This window comes from Lithobates pipiens, unplaced genomic scaffold (genome assembly GCF_037356315.1).
Source record: "Lithobates pipiens isolate NorthernLeopardFrog02 unplaced genomic scaffold, aLitPip1_a1.2 Scaffold_13, whole genome shotgun sequence".
Classification (NCBI taxonomy): Eukaryota; Metazoa; Chordata; class Amphibia; order Anura; family Ranidae; genus Lithobates; species Lithobates pipiens.
The window spans coordinates 335,807,521-335,820,808 of NW_027507718.1; the positions used below are offsets into that span (position 1 = coordinate 335,807,521).

The 13,288-nt window shown below is 37.2% G+C and overlaps 1 protein-coding gene across 4 annotated transcripts in view; it reads right to left on the reverse strand.

The window, feature by feature from the left end:
• Nucleotides 1–222: 222 nt before the first annotated feature.
• NR3C2 (nuclear receptor subfamily 3 group C member 2) overlaps nucleotides 223–13,288 on the reverse strand; it is a 488,739-nt gene continuing 475,673 nt past the window's right edge. For all 4 annotated transcript variants that reach the window (XM_077477013.1, XM_077477014.1, XM_077477016.1 and 1 more), the window contains exon 9: nucleotides 223–4,969. In XM_077477013.1, coding sequence (XP_077333139.1) covers nucleotides 4,814–4,969 — 156 coding nt within the window. In that variant the 3' untranslated portion in view covers nucleotides 223–4,813. The remainder of the gene's footprint in view (nucleotides 4,970–13,288) is intronic.

Consider the following 13,288-nt stretch of genomic DNA (forward strand, 5'->3'; position numbering starts at 1 on the left):
CCAACTCAATATTGAACCCTACGGACTAAGACTGGGATGCCATTAAAGCTCATGTGTGTGTAAAGGCAGGGGTCCCAATACTTTTGGTAATATAGTGTATTTATATACTGATAACCAATTTAGCACATAAGCTAGCCACCTTCTGTGCTTGGTGTAGTCTAAATCATAAAAGTTGGTGTTATATTGTTAGGTTAGCAGCAATTAACAGGAAACCACAGAAAACTAATGCAAGGTTTTTTTTTTATTAGTAGAAAATGTCAAAATAAAAATGGAGTTTGGCTTTCAACAAAAACAATTCACACACGTTTTTATTATTATTTTTTTTTTTTTAATGTTGCCCTTAAGTAAAATGATATTGAGACACAAATATGGCATTAAATAGCATTGGTTTATTGACTCCCCATAGTTACCAATGTCTGCTTTAATCGGGATAGAAAAACAGACTGTGCTCGTCACTGTGCAGCTTCTAAGGATGATTCAGAAAGCTGCCAATACCTGACCTGGACCTGGACAGAAGGCAGGTACTGAGCCATCATGACCAACTGCTTTCTGGTCTCATATCTAATCTTTCACTTTTAGTGTACGCTGCAGACACTACCGCTCTCCATATGAAATCCTATAACATTGAAGATCAATCAATGTTAGTGATGTGAAATAATGTTTAACAGAACTTGTACATTGTGAATCGGAGGTGATGGAAAGATAATCTAGAAACTGTGTTAAAAAACAGTGTGACAAACAGGTTTATATTATCAAATTTTTTGTAAAATCGACTAAAGGTTTAAGAATACTAGACCATACCCTGCTTTGGAAAAAGCTATAAACATGTTGGCAATAAACGTTACCCTATACACTACTTATTGGTAGGTTGCAGAGTATAAACGCCACTGCTCCCCTAAAGGTTCTGGCATACCAAAAGTAATCATGCTGGGATCATTACAGTGATGAAAAGTCTTATGCCAGTGTCTAAGAATCTTCATATATGCAAAATGATGCATGAGCAAAGGAGATGATCTTACGAAAATCTACATTACCGCAGTGCTTTGTGTGCAAATAATGAAATTTATTTGGTATGCAGTGCTTTGTACACATGTTTTGCTGGCTTTACAGAAGGATTTACAGGAGGGATAACAATATTCCCAAGCAGTATTCTAGCTTGTTATATGACTCTCCTGGGGCCCTCTTATGCTTTTCAAGATAATCAATCTGTCTAGAAATTTAAAAAATTAGATAAATTACTGTGATATCTGTATGCATAAAACCTGTCTTGAGTAAATTCCTCTTACAGCATTGTTCCAGTGTATAGATGGATATTTACAAATGATAAACTATCCTCAGTGGCTGTTTTTGCTCACTTAAATTAACATTTCTAGGTAGTAGCAGGATTTTGCTACTATAGGCCATGTACACACACCAGTTAATGATGTGCTAGGTAAGAGCTAGTGTAACAGACCTCATATTTCCTATAAGGTAGTGCATAAAGCAATTATAATGTGACAATTGTAGTGAACCATAAGAACCAATGAGAAATCAGCATGTAACTGGTCTGACTACAGTAGGCCAAAGTCTCGTTGCAAGCATTACAGCAATTTGGATGCTGTAGTCATCATAGTCATAATGGCTTTATGTCTGGGTATATTCTGTTTCATGGCTTGTTGCAGATAGATATTAGCACTCAATGGCAAAACAATTGCATGGGATGTTACTCTATGGTGGTTAAAGTATGAGCTGAAAAATCTAATTAAGTTCATACTTGGCTAAAACTGACCATAACTGCTGAGCGTATTCGGCTTTAAGAATCAGTATGATGTTTTTGGGTTGTGTTTTTCAGGCTGGAAATTCTCTTTGTGATAGTTATTGAGTGAACATGAGTCTCTTAAAATACTTGCTGAAGCAGTTACAGGAACTCATCAAATCCAAATATCATGCTTGCCATCACTGATGTAATCAGACAAAAGAGCCCTGTTAGGCCCCCCAAATTCCACATAACTGCACTGTAAATGTATTACAAATAGCCAAAGTCACTCTTTCTGTAGACTAAACTAAGGCTGGATTCTGGGAAATATAAGACAGTAAGTACCATGACAGGCTGATAATTCAAAACTTAGTTACATGTTTGTAGACTTACAGAAGCCCACTGCCTGGGATCATACTGTAAAGTGACAAAGGCAATCCAAAGAACTACCACATAGAGTTAGCTCCCACTAACAAGGCAAAGCACAAAAATCTCTAAACAAGTTGTCCTTTGTTCAGTTGTCAGGCCCCTCTAAGTTTCTGCTGTGAATCTTATATGTCTCTGGTATATTAGTGCATTGTTAATGAAAGGGAGGGCAAAAAATCATTGGTAGCATTTTAGTAGATCAAAACGGCAAATAAAATATGGCTAGTACCTTTACGTGTAGTGGAAATCATAGCAAACTTGCAAGGCCTCAATGTCAGACTGTTAACCTAATTGATGAGGGTTTTCACTTTGGCTGGTTACTTTAGGTATTGCCCTCATCGCTGTTGTCATTCTTACACACAACAGTACTACTCCATGGCTATCAAGATACCACTCCTAAACTTCAGTGGCCTAAGGCAAGACTGCAGTTATGCATCTTGTCTTAGCTGTAAATAAATTATCGAATATAGTAAAGAGGATAAAGAAATCTTCCCAATCATTCTGACAGCTCTGGTCAAACCTTGCTTATATATGGACATGCTATTATATTTCTGTTCAGTGCAGAATCATAATATACCATAATTTTCTTTATATGCCAAACATTCCAGGCTTGTCTTTATCACTCTACAAACTTTGACCCATTGCTGATCAAAAGTATCATCTTCTGGAAGAGTTAAAAAAATATTTCTCTGGGCCATTTTAATAATATTTGGTGCAATTTTGGTCATACTATTCGGTTAGGTCATACATTTAAAAAATAAAATAAATGTTATCTTCAAATAGATTTTCCCCTGTATAAAATTCATATCTTACTCAAACTTTCACACTGCCAGCTTGAGTCAACACCCGCATAGATCTAGCATGGCAACAGGTACTACCAATTGAGCCCCATGTACATAGCTAAAAATAGAATATTGGGGATCTAGGATCTCTTAATACAGAAAGTAAAGTGCATTCTATAAAGATATCTTTTTTGGCATGCCTCTTCACTCCTTACCTTCATAACCCTAAAAATTGAAGTGCTCATGTATGGAGAAATTTCCCACATGATAAAAATGGTGGAGGGGAGCTTGTGTACATAAGTGTTTTATGTTGTTCAAAGCAACTGTCATTTTTCCGATGTAGGAAAAAATTTAGGAAAAAATCTGATTGGTTGCTATGAGCAACAAGGACACCATATATATATATATATATATATATATATATATATACATATACACACGAGACCCTCAATGTGGGAGGGAGTCAGTGACCCTGGATGAAGGCTTTGTCTTCAGCATGTTTCTCAGGATAACCTTTCCCACCCTGTTGCTCATTTGGAACATACTTACAATATGTTCACCTTGAAACATAAAATAGTGTAATTCACAAGAAAACAGGAAGGATTCCTAGAAAGTGTGCTCCAGTATTACTTGCAAGCAGTACACAAAAAAGTAGAACCTTTTTTTCTGTTTTGCAGAAAAGTAGAAAAGCTTAAATATAACTGAAAAAGGTTTAAGTGTGTCTATTTACAAACAGATATTGCAAAATGGTATATTAGATATGATGCTAAAAAGGCACAGCTTTCCCTTCCTTAAATACACTGTAAACAGTTCAGAATCCATGCAAAACATGTTCACTTTACAAAAAAAATTACCTTATTTAGACAAAAAAAAAAAAAAAAAAAGTACTTAAATATTCTCCATCAAAATAGAATTCTTTCAAAAATACTTTCCTATACTTTCCATTCATCCTTAGTCATTAAAGATTTTTTCAGTCTAATTTACAAAAATTACCATACAGTTTTGTTGATTCAGGTCCTTCACAATTTATACATATACAGCAATATACAATACAGCATAGACTGCGTAAAATTATTTGTAAAGCCAGCACAATATATCTAATATAAAATCGAGATGGGGCATTTGTTTTAACATCTTATCACATTTCATTTGAATGAAATAAATGCCTGCTTTACACGTCAGGGGTTCATGTGAAACTTGCTGCATGCTTACATGGCAAAGGGAGTGAAGACTATGCCTCCAATGGCACAGCACTGGTGCCAAATGCCATCTCTGCAGAAAACAAAGCAAAAAATAATAGAGGGCATTGCCTTCATCTTGCAGTATGACTGATAACATGGGACAACAAATGCCACAAACGGTAAGTGATTATCCAACATCAAAGGTTCCTTGTTATTTTATACAACAGCTTTTTATTGTTTTCTCATCAGCTTTCTCTTTGTTTTGTACAAGAAAAGAATATGTAATGCCCCATATTGATCGTACACGTTGTGTGCAAACCGAGGGTAGCCATTTAAACGTCTTCTTGTGTCCATGAACCCAAATGAAACAAAGCAAGAAACTCCATGGCATTTTTTTCTAATTTCAATGTTAAAATATCAAAATGAATCAGTCATTGACTAGATATGGCTTTTTATCCATAGGAATAGGAGTAATTATCAAGTGTTTGGGGATGATGCTGGCTGCATTTTCAATGATTCCAGGCATGTTTTCTTCAGTCCCCAAACTGTGATTTGTTTTTATTATTCAGCTTAAAAGAGTTGATCTTCCTCATCTTTAAAAGAATAAAAAAAAGTAGTTTCTTATATCCAGCTTGTGATGGAACATCAGAGGAAACTTAAGGCAAAGTTTTCCTGCAAGACTCTTCCAGTTACTTTCTATGAAAGTACAAAGGCTTGGCATTCCCCGCCTCTACCTTTGGTAGCTGATCACTGATTATTTCCACAAGCATAGCAGGAAACTCCACTTTCAATGCCTGAGATTCCCTAAAGGTATAGAAGCAGAACTCCAACAAGTCTCCAACCACCTGCAAAACAAAGAGAATTTTATATTAGGATGAGGGTCAGAATTAACCAATTTGTGCCAACTGGATATCTGTCATTTACAATATTTGTATGTATTAAGTAATACATGAGTGTGCGTATATTCCATCTAACGCTGCCCCACCCAACCCCGAGAGTTGGAGGGCAGCAGACTGAGATTACAAAGTGTACCTAAACCAATTTTTAGATATATGTGCTCTCTATAGGGAGCGCTCTCTCGAGTGACTATGCCAGGAACACGTCCACTGTAATCCTTACTTAGGGCATTTGTATAAGAACAAAATACAGTATGCCATCAATAACGTCTCAAACATTGATGGGAGAATTTCCCCACTCCATGACAAGCTTGAAATAAGAAAACAAGTAACCTGTTGGCTTACGCTGGACAGTGAGCCCAGTGACCCTGCAGACAAACCTGATGAGCTTAGGTTCTCAAGGACTCCAAGCAACCAGACAAAATACAGGTGACCTCTTTTATGTGCCAAACAGACTGTAATTGTGTTAATACAGCCTTGAGATCCAGACTCTCTTACTAGAGAGAATTTCCAGGTTCAAAACCTTTTGCATGTTCTGTATAAACAATTGTCCTGATTTACCCTGACCTGACCCTCCCTTTACCACTTTAAGCATTGCTATGCAAGGAATTAGAGGAGACCAGCATGAAGTCAGATTTAGACTGGCCTCCAAGCTTCAAGCCATCTTCACAAGGTCAGCTCACACGTGCATTTATTAATTTTGTCGTCCTACCATCTATTACTCAAGTATCTGAAATGGTTCAATAAGGCACTTACTTTAAACACACTAAGTTTGATCTACTAAAGGGGTATATGCTGTTTATTTAGCAAAGAGAATAATAGAAAATGAGATAAATCTGTGTTCACATTGAATAGCTAATCATATACAAGAGAAATTTAAAAAATATATATTTTCTTCTAGAACATGATTGGTTTTGATATATGAATATGAGTGCAGCATCTATTCCTTCAATAAATCGACCCAAATGTACAGTTGTGCTCATAAGTTTACATACCCTGGCAGAATTATGATTTCCATTGTCCATTTTTCAGAGACCATGAATGACAAAAAAACTTTTCTTTCACTCATGGCTTGTTTGCTGAAGCCATTTATTATCAATCAACTGTGTTTACTACTTTTAAATCATAATCACAACAAAAACTACCCAAATTACCCTTATCAAAAGTTTACATACTCAAGTTCTTAATAACGTTTATCGTCCCCTTTAGCATCAATGACAGCTTGAAGTCTTTTATGGTATTTGTGGCTGAGGCTCTTTCTCTTTTCAGATGGTAAAGCTGCTCATTCCCCTTGGCAAAAAGCCTCCAGTTCCTGTAAATTCTTGGGCTGTCTTGCATGAACTGCACGTTTGAGATCTCCTCAGAGTGGCTCAATGATACCGAGGTCAGGAGACAGAGATGGCCACTCCAGAACCCTCACTTTATTCTGCTGTAGCCAATGACAGGTCGATCTGGCCTTGTGTTTTGGATCATTGTCATGTTGGAATGTCCAAGTACATCCCATGTGCAGCTTCCTGGCTGATAAATGCAAATGTTCCTCCAGTATTTTTTGAAAACATACTGTATTCATCTTGCCAACAATTTTGACCAAATTTACTGTGCCTTTGTAGCTCACACATCCCCAAAACATCAGCGATCCACCTCTGTGTTTTACAGTAGTAATGGTGTGCCTTTCATCATAGGCCTTGTTGACTCCTCTCCAAATGTAGTGTTTATGGTTGTGGCCAAAAATCTAAATTTTGGTCTTATCACTCCAAATGACTTTGTGCCAGAAGGTTTGAGGCTTGTCTCTGTGCTGTTTGGTATATTGTAAGAGGGATACTTTGTGGCATTTGCGTAGTAATGGCTTTCATCTGGCAACTTGACCAAGAAGCCCATCTTTCTTCAAGTGTCTCCTTATTTTGCATCTTGAAACAGCCACACCACATGTTTTCAGAAAGTCCTGTATTTGACCTGAAGCTATTAGTGAGTTTTTCTTTGTATCCTGAACAATTTTCCAGTTGTGTCTGAAATTTTAGTCTACCTGACCATGGTTTGGTTTCAACAGAACTCCTAATTTTCCATTTCTTGATTAGTTTGAACACTGCTGATTGGCATTCATAATTCCTTGGATATCTTTTTATATCCCTTTCCTGTTTTATACAGTGCAACTACCTTTTCCCGCAGATCCTTTGACAATTCTTTTGCTTTCCCCATGATTTAGAATCCAGAAATGTCAGTGCAGCACTGAATGAAAGATGCAAGGGTCTGTCAGGAGTCCAGAAACTCACTGACTTTTTATACACACGCAATAACACAAGCAAGCAAACAGATCACAGGTGAGGAAGGCTACCTTTAATAGCCATTCAAACCCCTTTGTGTCAACTTGTGTGCATGTTATCAGGCCAAAATCACCAGGGTATATAAACTTTTTATCAGGGTCATTATGGGTAGTTTCTGTTGCCATTATGATTTAAAAAGAATAAACGCAGTTGATTGATAATAAATGGCTTCAGCCAAACACAAAAACTTTTCTTTCACTCATGGTTAGAGTTATCATTTTTATTCTCTGAAAAATGGCCAAGAAATCATAAATTCTGCCAGGGTATGTAAACTTATGACCACAACTGTATATTCACAAACTATAAAAGCTTTGACAGAATTTACACTGAACAGTTTAACCCCCCCCCCCCCCCAACATGTCTTTAGTACAGTGTTAATACAGAAAACTATAAAGAATATTTATGCTACACACACACAAGCAAAACACCTTCACATAATGCGATTGTTATTCTAGTCCTATGTAACACTGAGCTCCAGCTGACTTGCAGGGTTCCTCTAGCAGTTCATTCACCTAATGCTATGTCATATATCCTTCAAGCTTCAAGATATTTTCTGTCACCAGTGTGCCTCAAGCTTTGCCACAAGTGAACACCATTTTAACAGTTCCCAAAAGAAGAGATATTCTAACAAAACTGCTGTAAACATAAAACTGATATTAAGAGGTTTGTTCTCAACTTTTTGTGCTTCATGGATACATGTTTCAGAAAGTGACCATCTTTTTTTCCTTAAAATGAACTGTGTCAGCATACAGAAGCCACAGCTATAGTGTTTTACCACCTGGAAGTTCCCAGTTTTCTCACTTCTTACTGTACAAGGTTCTGAGCAGGAACAAGTATGCAGGCTAGAAGATCCAGCTTTACTAGCTATATACTAGTTCTATTTATTTTCCCAATACATGAACAGGGAGGGTTACGAGAAGTATAGAATTATACAAATATATACCTTTTAATGAGGAAATATGGCTTCTATGATTCAAAGGATAAATCTCTTTCAGTCTGTCAAAAAAATAAAAAATAAACTAACAGAAATACATTTGAAGGCCCTTTATGTATATTCATAAGATTACACCCTTTTTAAAAACCTGAGTCTTCAAGGAAAGGACACCTTAAAAAAGCATAGAAATGAGTGACAGTATAGATTGTAAATCAATTGGCCAATCAGTGGCCAACTTCAATTTTACACTAAACATGTTTAATGCATAAAATTGCATGTACACATATTTCCGAATCTCGTTCTAGGAGTAATACTTTGATGAAAGATTGGATAAACTCACACTCTACACAAGCTTTTGCTCTGCTACGCACAGTTCTGAACAGCTAGTCATAGCCATACAGCTCCATACAATACAATACTTTTATTGTCCTATAGGTGTCATTAAAGGGACAGAAAACAAATTCAATGTAAGCACACACAGACTATTTTCCTGAGCCTGTCTTTTCCTACAAAGAGTAACCTGAGGTAATGCTTTAAAACTGATTTATTTTTTCATTGAATTCAATCTCGAGAGAAACATGGAGGCTGCCACGTCTGAATTCTCCTTTAGAAAACACTAGTTGCCTGTCTGTCACGCTGATCCTCTAACTTTAGTATTTGAGTCACTGGCCTGGAAAAAGTCTACTGACCCAGGCCTTCGAAACTTGTCTCTAATTTTTCAGATTTGCATACTCATTGTGGGTCAGTGACTTAAACAATACTTGAGTTAGTGGTTCAGCCAAGTAATCAGCAATTTTCAAAACCCTTCGTCAATAGCAGTTATAGTTAATATAGAGTTAATAAACCTCCTACCACCCACGCTATAGCCGAATGATGGCTACAGCACGGGCCTTAATTGCCAGGAGGCAGTCAATAACTGTATTGTCGTGCATGAGCTACAGTTGCATATCAGTGTCACCTACCAGTGCCACCTATCAATGCCCACCAGTGCCACCTAGCAGTGCCCATCAGTGCTGCCAGTGTTGCCTATCCGTGCCCTTCAATGCCACCTATCAGTGCCCATCAGTGCTGCCTCATCAGCGCACATCAATGAAGGAGTATAATTACCTGTTTTCAAAGTTTTGTAACAGACTATGATTTTTTTTTTCCAACATTTTTGGTCTTTTTTTTTTTTAACAAAAAATAAAAACCTAAAAACCCCAGTAGTGGTTAAATACCACCAAAAGAGAGCTCTATGTATGGGAAACAATTCTAAAAATATAATTTGGGTACAGTGTTGCATGATTGTGAAAGTGTGAGAGCGCTGAAAGCTGAAAATTGGCTTGGGCAGGAAGGGGGTTTAAGTGCCCCCTAGGCAAGTGGTTAAAGTGAATATAAACCATCACATATACCCAGTGAAATTAACAGCCTCAGATGATACACAGTGATGAAACAAATCTCCCTACGTAAGTTTTACACATATATCTGCTGTCTTCAGCTTGCTATTCTCTTTAGAAAGTTCAAATTGTGTTAGAATTTGTTCTTCCTGTTCCAGCAGGGGAAAGGGAGTCTTGGCATACACTGTGTGACAGCTGATTGGAGGAAAGGCACACACCTCCACTCCACATAGGCAGAAGAACAACAACACTTGCAGAGTTGTGCTGTGATTAGACCAGCTCTCTGCTAATCTATTTATAGCACCCACCCCAACACAAATTTCAAGCTGGTTTTATCTTGGTTGTCGGAGAACTTGTCAGAAGTTATCGTGCTGATAACAGAAGAACGGAGCAGCAGAAAGACATGGGACTTAGGGCTTTGAAGAGAAATAAGAAAACACTACAGATATATGTGCCTAGGTCAAATTTCATGAATCGAGTTTAAATCCACTTTAACTGTTTTCCTCCTCAATTGCACATACTTTACAATCCTTTTGCTCCCCTGCTGCTCTATTTGGATGTCAAGAATGACCAGAAATACCTAGTACTTCTAGGTATAAAGCATGTGACAGGGCAGGTGCTTGGTGATTGGCCACTCAGGCACACAATTTCTGCTATTGCACTGACGAGGGACTAGCTGATGATATTGGGAGTTGGTGTCCATGTGTATGGTTTCCTATACGGGTTCCAACGTATCTTTTTTTGCTGTGCCCAAGTTCTCTTTGCTTTTTATTTCTTTAATCAAAAAGAGTTCTATTTATTAAGACAATACCAAGTACAAAAAAGAAAAAAAGAATGAACAAGTACAAAGCTTTTTCCCATTCCATTATACCAGTAAACACAGCCGAAAACAACTCACATTCTATACAAATTTGGTACATTGGTAAGCTACATTTCTATCCTGTAAAGTCACTTGTGTAATTTCCCCTTTAACCATCCCTATCTGCCTTTCCAAATGTATGGGGTCTGAGTGATGGGTTTGTGAGTCACGCAGGAAGCCATTTGGCTCGCCCACATCTCTCCTACGTTCCATGGGTGCTCCCAGTCTATACTCCGCCCATGAGACACTGCAATACTCTCATCAGAAGAATCTCACTTAGGGATAGCCCAGGGACATTAAGCCATGGAGACCAGAGTTTCCCATATTTAGTAAGTTGACCCCTATGTTTAGATATGTAACTTTCCAAAAGGAGCGTGTTCCCCATGTGAGTCACCCATGGTTTAAGCACTGCCAAAGTATAATTTTATATTTGGTTATCATTTAATACTCTGGGCAACTCCTATTTATCATTGAGCAAGTGTTCAACAATGCTTCACAAAAAATGCATTATTCCCAGTGTAATGTACTTTGTTGTCATAGTGTGTACGGTATATAAATATTAATAGCCTAGCAATATGGTTTCATTTGTATGCTATTCTCGATTCCATATTTATACATAGTGATTATAGGTCTTCCAGTGTCCAGCCTCTGTGTATTTCAGCTGCCTTGAATCACTTGTTACCAAAAATGTTTTATATTTATTTGAGTAAAGTGACAGAATGAGAAAACGCCATTAATTTAAGCCGGCGATGCACGGGAACCTGACGTAATTGCATGCTTTACCAGAGAAGAGATCAGATTGCTCCCAAACATTAAATGTTTATAAGATACTTTTGTCACTTCGGTAGGGTGGCCACTTTTTGCAGATACAAATGCTGTAGGAACCAGATAAGTGGCTATGATACATTCATCTAAGCCTCTTTACAGGTTAGCCTGTGTATGATGGGCAAGAAGGGTGCGTCAAATGCAGATATCATAGATGCAGAGCACAGGTGTTAAAGATACTTATGACACCTGACAGATACCCTAGTGTCACAGGAAAGGATAAGAAATGGCGAAACAGAAAAGAGATGAAATGGCAAAAAATTTCTCTTAATGGCAGAAAGCAAATTGTGCAGCCTCCAAAGACCACTTACAGAGACACGGACATGCTAAAGCAGAGAGCAGGGTTAAAGACAGGCTGCTAGGCTAACAGGAGACAAAGGGGGTGTGACACGCACACAGGAGACTGTAAAAATTGAAATATATTAGAGATAAAAATGAAAAGTTTTTCTCAGATAAGTTGTACAACCATGTACCTATTACTTACAATGGTATGGTTTCTAGAGAAACTAGCTAACGCTGCTGCCTTTTCTTTCTGCAATATCCTGGGAAACTGCAGCTCATTTCATTTTCCTGAAAGGGACAACTGCTCAGGTCCCAATACTGCTTGAAAAGCTGCAAAACTGGGGCACTTCAGGGGTGTAGGACAGTAGCAAGAATTTAGGACAAAGGGTAGTGTCACTACTTACTCCACACCAATGCAGAAAAACAGCTTGTGCAGGATCCCTCCTTTACGAAACCAGAAGTTTCTTTTAATTATACTTTTAATTATACAGGATGAACTCACACACATTCATTTTGAAAAAAAAAAATGGTGTTTCTCACAGTCACCAGTAGTCATTCTTATGCAAGTTACAAAAAGATGTCATATAGACAACGCAAATTTTTCCAATTTTTTACAAGTTATTATTTGTTGCACTACTTATCTTGATTTTATAATTGCACATAAAAGGCTGATGATATACTATATTAATAAAGTGTAATAATAACAATTATTTGCACGTCAGCAGTAAAAGAGATGCAAGAGTCATAGCACTTTTTTAAAATGAAATAATAACAGTGGGCTGCCTTTCACTCTTGCAATGATTTCCTGTATTGTTAGCTGATAAAGGTATCACTTTACAACACTTTTGTCATTCTTACAAAAATTCTTCATTCTCTCAAAGAGTATCTGGAAACCATGCACAGGAAAAGCACTACCCTCCTCACCACATCAGTCACTCATAACTAATTATTATCTCATCACAAATCTACGTCTCTCACGAACAGGAAATGTGAGTCACCCCCGCTTGATGTAAACACACAATATGCCAGGCAAGGTTTTTTTTCCTTTATTGATTTGTTTGAAATATTACTTATTATTTTGATATCTTCTCCTTGTATTTATATGACAACAGTACAAAAGGTGCCTTTTCACAAAACTCAGCCAAGGGTGAAGGCAGTAATTTCTTTAAGTCTAGCTTCAATTCAGTCTGTTTCCTAACTGTTCGGCAGGATTTCAGAAATAATACGTGAAAAATACTGCATTTTCTCAAGGTCATTTAGCGGCAGACATTTTGTCATATTTCCACATTACTTCTCAAGCAGGCCTAACATTCTGGCTTATAGGCGATGGTAGGTGATTGCATGTGGCATTTGGTGGCTGGAACCATCATTATACTACATAATAAACAATTTGCAAAAGTTAAAGGAAAATATCCATATATTACCATTACATAGAATTCAATTTCTTTAAAAATATCAAAGTATTTTTTTTTTTTTTCAAATGAAATGTACATGTTTAGCTATTTATAGGTCAATTATGGTCTAAAACTAAACATACATATGTAATGCAACATGTACTCAAGAGAGTGCTATTCATTTTAACAAGTTTGCTCTCTAACATCAAAAAGGTACCTTAGATAGGTGCATTGGCTAGAGATGTTGCTACAGCTCAGTCAGACAAATGTCTCACTT